Here is a 5,635-nt window from a genome sequence, read left to right as displayed (position 1 = left end):
TGTGGGTGCTGCAGCAGGGCCTCGGCTATCGGGGGGGAGGGGTCGCGTGGGGTGGTGTCCAGGCCGGGGGCGCCCTCAGCTGACAAAATATTAAAGTGGTGCCCCAGCACCAAGCTGGGGAGCGGGTCTTAGGCGGTCCCGGCCCCCGGGGCAGCCTGCACACAGCAAGGTCAAGGCTGCGCGTCCCACCAACTGCTGCTGGGTGACCAAAGCGGAGAGGTGGCTGCACGTGGGTGTCTGGAGTCAGGAGACAGGGTAGAGGTGCCCCTTTATAGGCTAACTAGTATAGAAATTAAATTATGTGTGTGTATATACGTACGTGTGTGTGTGTATATATGTATATGAGTTTACAATACATGTATAAATATAGACTATATGTAGATAGATATATAATATACAAGTTTACAATATCTATTTTGTGGACCCAAGTTTAAGATAGATATAGAGATATACAATAGAGAGAGATTGATATCATAAACCTGGATTCACATACGTACTTTGTTATAGATAGTTTATGATAGATGGATAGATACAGGCAACACCTGCTTAATGCTGTTTTGCTATAATGCTCATTTTAAATTGATACCTGATTTCACTTAGTGCTCAGCGAGTTTTGTTAACACTTGCGGTTGCCATCTTAGATTGTCAAATATTTAAGATTTCACCTAACAGTCATTTCGCTTAATGCTCAGTTTTTCAGGAACCAATTAAGAGCGCGAAGCAGGGGTTGCCTGTATTCTATATCATAAACTCATACATAGATATATAGATAGACGGATATATCTATCATAAACTTTGGTTCACAAAAGCTTGTGTTCTGCTCTCCCTTGTATATATGAGGCACTCATTATATACATGAGAGAGAGATCACAAGCTTTCATGAACCCAGGTTCATTCAGTGACAGTCTCCCCCATATGCCTTCTTCCATTGAGTTGCAAGGACCTCACCCTCATCTCACAGTCCCTTTCAGCTGGCAGGTCACCATCCAGCTGCTGCTGGCATGTGGTAAAGCAAGGGGAAAAAGATTTTGGGGGATGAATTATCAAGGGTTTCTCTCCAGGTTCAGTTATTCTGTAGGGGAAGCTCTCATATATATATGAGAGAAAACAAGCATTCATGAACTCAGGTTCATGAATGATCTGTCTTATTTAGTTAGCCTATTCAGGTGCATCTCTACCCTGCCTTCTGGCTGACTTCAGACTCCCATGACTAACTACCTCTCTCTGCTTTGGTCACCCAGCAGCAGTTGCAAAAAGCCCTCTGGTGAGAAGTGTGACAATATTTTTGTTATTTACTATAAATTTAATGTGGCTCTTCATGGCTGCTGTGTGTGCTGGGATCACATATGAGGTCATCTTGCTGTTGTGGGCAGTTCTTTAATATTTTGTCTGCTGATGGTATTCTCGGCGTTGCACAGAAGGCAGAGAATACACCCAAGAGGCACCGCTGTAGCTATTATGAAACATTTGGCACTCTAAATGTACTCGATTCTTTATATTATGTAGGCAAGCCGTGAACCTTGTCCCAGCAAATTTACTATGCAAACAGGTTAAAAAAAAGCCAGAAGGGCAAGGATTTCTTACGGTGATGCTTTTTATTGGATGCACTGCATACATAGGCTGAAGGTAGATAAGCTTTCAAATGCAAGATGGTCTTCTTCTGTGGGTCCAATGCAATATATCACCCAAATAAATCCTTGTCTCACATAATATCTGGACCATCACAGCTACCACGTCACTCTAACTCTACCACAAATCATAAAGAATAGGAGGATGTACTTGGGGATTACAGGTAAACAGAACAAAACTTTTAACTATATCTATCCTCTAGCTTGCACACTGTCTGCCTCTTGAGGTGGTGAAGTCCTTGATATAGGCAGAGTGCTGCTGACCCTAAAACAAAACAGTCATAATATTTAAATGCTATAATTTACAGTTCTGAGAAACCAGCTTTTTCTGGTTTGAAGGGGTTGAAGCAAACATCAGCTAGTCTCTATTTTTAATACTAAAGCTCCTTAAAAACACTTAGTTTGCAGGTCTCTCTGATGTGTCAATATCTGAAGATATCCCAGTGGAAGGGGAGATCACAGTTCCTGTTGGATCTCGCTCCCCTGATGAAGACTACTCCACACTGGACGAGCCTGTTAGGGATACCATTGTGAGTTTATATTTCTGGCTTTGCTCATATTAACACTGACAAAGATTGCTTATCTTTTGTGCCAGATGCTTGTGGACTATTAGATCTATCTTCTTATCTTGTAATTTGTCATACATTTTTAAATATAAAAACTTGGTATAAAACAAGTTCACTCTTATGAGCAAAGAATCTGAATAACAGACATAAACTTCCACAAATGTCTAGTTCTTTCTTATCCACTGAAAATCTCTAGCTATGGAAGCTTTGAGTGGGGCTCAGAAGAACTAGCCCGATAATATGACCCCCTTTTCCTGAAGCAATGAACAAAGTGGGCCCTGCGCTCCTCCACTCTGTTGCCTAATGGGCTAGATTTGCTGAGGCTTATTGTCTTTTTAGATTTATTAAATTCTGTAACATTTAATATTGTGATAAGGGATACTAACATACATTTTGGCAGTTTGGTGTCTTATGGTACAGCTCCAGAAGTGTGAATTTTAGCCTTGTGTTAAACTTTGTCAAATTCTGCTCCCCAGTTAGCCCAGCCATAAATGGGGGCTTGGGGGTTTGAGCTGGGGTGACAGAGGTGGCCAGACAGAAGTGATAGTCATGTTGCTTCCTTCCATATCATTGGCTATAGAAGCTGTTGTGCCTTGACCATACTAGCTAGTTGGTTGAGCTTTCTACGTGCCGGTGGACTGTGACTGATAGCCTGAGAGGGATACTATAGGATCCAACACAAATATCTCTTGATTTAGTATCAGTACTGTATTAAACTTTCCCTGTTATGAATGTACTTTGTAATGCACATAAAAGGGAACCCAGTGCACTCTGTTTCAGCCTCAGCACTGGAAAAAAAAAGGCTATGTACATTCCTAGTATATGCACTAGTCACACTTAATGTAAGCACCACTTATGAAGTTTGCAGCCCAGTTTGCAGTTTTACAGTGGCCTTCATGCTGTGGTGTTGGCAGCCCTGAAACTGAATGCTTCCCCACCCCCACTCCAACATGCCCCCACCTTCCTTGCCTTCCTTTGCAAGGCCTCTAATTCTCTGATTTGGGTTTGTTGTAAGAGGCCTTGAAACTGAAGGGAGATAGCTGTGAAACTGACTAGTTCCTGTCACTTTCAAGGCTTCTAACAGCAGCCTCTGTGACAGTTATTTCACCTTTTCTGGAAGATTAAACTGTACTGTCAGTATAAAGGTAACCCCTGCTTAATATGGTTTCAGTTAATGCTATTTCACTATAGTGAACATTTAAAATTTGATACTGCTTATCCAGTTTCACTATAGTACTCAGTGGAATCAGGGAATTTCAGCAGGCAGGCATGTGGGGAGAAGCAGTGGTGGCAGCACTGAGTGGGGGGGTGAGTGGCAGTGATTGCAGGGGGGTGGGCAGAAGGGCTCAGGGTGGGGCGTCAGGAGTGCGGTCCCAGGCTGGCACGTGGTACCGGAGCTGGTGGGGGGGTGGGGAGAAGCAGCGGCAACAGGGTGGAGGAGTGCAGGGCCCAAACCGAGGCTGGGGCCAGCAGGGATCCACACCAAGGGTGGGGCCCAGGAGTGTGGGGCCCGTGCCGGGGCCCAGGGCCAGGACCAGTGGAAGCCTGCACCCAGAGCAGGGCAGCAGGACCACTGGAGCCTGGGCTGGCACAGATCAGAGTGGGCGGAGGGGTGAGGAGAATCGCTGATGACAGAGGCGAGGAGCTGCAGGGCCTTCACTGGTTCCCAGAGTGGGGCGGTAGGAGCGCCAGTGCCTGGGCTGGCATGTGGGGCCAGAGAGGCTGGCGGGCAGGTGAGGGGGTGGAGAGAGGCAGTGGCAGTGAGAAGCGGCGAGTGGTGGGGGTGGGCATGAGCGTGGGACCTGCTCCAGGGCCAGGACCAGGACCAGGGTGGGGCCCAGAGCAGGGCAACAGGAGCATGGGCCTGGGGCGGGGCAGGCAGTAACCAATTAATTTCTACTTACGTTCATTTCTGAGGAAATGGGTTTTACTTAGTGTGGTTCCACTTCACGCTCAGTTTTTCTGGAACCTATTAAGAGCACTAAGTGGGGGTTGCCTGTACATTGGAGTTGAAAATTGGTATGCACTTAAATATTTTATGCATTTAACAGATATGCAGATAACGGATACATGTTTCAATGTGAGCAACAGAAAGGAATTGAAACTGGTATCGTGTTGTGCAATTAAATGAATTTATATATTTATCTGATATAACTATAAGCGGAGTATACTGTACTAGAAATGCCACTTCTGTATTTCAGATGCGAGATCTAAAGGCAGTTGGGAAGAAATTTGTGCATGTCATGTATCCCAAAAAAAGCAGCGCACTCCTCAGAGACTGTATGTACCAATGGTTTTCTGAATTCCATGCCCTTTCCTTTCCCCTTTCCTTTCCCCTCCCCTCCCCCTCTTAAGAAAAACGAAACAAAACGCTGCCTGTATTGCACAAAGAAAATCGATAACAGTGTCTCTGGCAAACAGAAAGTATTGTTCTGTGTTGTTTCACTGTATGATGCAGAATAGCACAAGCAAATAGGTGATTAAGGAGCAAGGTAGAGCAGTGGTTCTTGACCTTGTTATACTCAAGGTACCCCTCAGTGTACTCAAAGCACCTTGTAGAAAAAGTCAGTTTAGTTTTCACGTGTTTTTGACTACAGAAAAATAATAAAGCAGTTCTTTGGTTGCAGAGAACTCTGAGTTTTATCTTGTGAATCATGTTTCCGCAGCTAACAGTGCTAACATTGTGTGTCACCCTTGAAAGGATCACAAGGCATCCTAGCATGCTATGGCACCCTGATTCACAGAGAAACATTTAAGATTTATTTTAAACAAATAGCTTTGAAGACAGAAACCCTTGGAAGTGTCACTTTATACAGCACATGATACCAGGTCTTAAATATAACAACTATAGGTCTGGGAGCTTAAAAAAAGGGGCACAAAGGGTGACTTCATTACTTGCTAGATTGAGAGAAAATCTGAGCCTCCTTTTTTCTTTCTTTACAGGGGATCTTTGGGGCCCCTTAGTGCTTTGTGTCTCACTTGCACTGTAAGTACCCATTGTGTCTCTGTCCAAAAAATATGTTTGGATTTCTAAATAAACATGTTGGGTTGGTTATTCTGATATTTAGACTGCCCAGGTCACTCACCCCTGAGCCTGTGCTTTTCCAGGCTGAAGTCCCATGGCTCTTAGCTTCTTATCATAAGGCCTGTTCTCTTGTCCTCTAATCATGCGCATGGCTCTCCTCTGGTCTCTCAAGCTTTTCCACATCCTTTTTATATTGTGGAGCCCAGAATTGGATGCACTACTCCAGCTGCGGCCTGGCCTCACCAAGGCCAAGTACAGTGGGAGGATGACATCCTGGGATTTGCTTGAGAAGCATGCATGGATGTAAGCCAGAGTTGTTTTTTGTTTGCCTTACCAGCTGTGACATCACATTGGTGGTTCATGTTCATCTTGTGGTCAATCATGACCCCCAAGTCACTTCCGGCCACGGTGCTAGC

At 44.7% G+C, this 5,635-nt stretch overlaps 1 protein-coding gene across 1 annotated transcript in view; it reads left to right on the top strand.

Moving 5' to 3' along the window:
* The window catches only part of YIPF6 (Yip1 domain family member 6), a 12,971-nt gene that overhangs the window by 211 nt on the left and 7,125 nt on the right, over positions 1-5,635 (top strand). The window contains exons 2-4 of the mRNA XM_006020499.3: positions 2,030-2,158; positions 4,396-4,474; positions 5,138-5,180. Of these exons, the coding sequence (XP_006020561.1) occupies positions 2,030-2,158; positions 4,396-4,474; positions 5,138-5,180 (251 nt within the window). The remainder of the gene's footprint in view (positions 1-2,029; positions 2,159-4,395; positions 4,475-5,137; positions 5,181-5,635) is intronic.

The sequence above is a fragment of the Alligator sinensis genome, unplaced genomic scaffold, assembly GCF_000455745.1.
Source record: "Alligator sinensis unplaced genomic scaffold, ASM45574v1 scaffold809_1, whole genome shotgun sequence".
NCBI classification, from domain to species: Eukaryota; Metazoa; Chordata; order Crocodylia; family Alligatoridae; genus Alligator; species Alligator sinensis.
The sequence above is the reverse complement of the archived record's forward strand: the minus strand, read 5'-3'. Positions and strand labels throughout refer to the sequence as shown.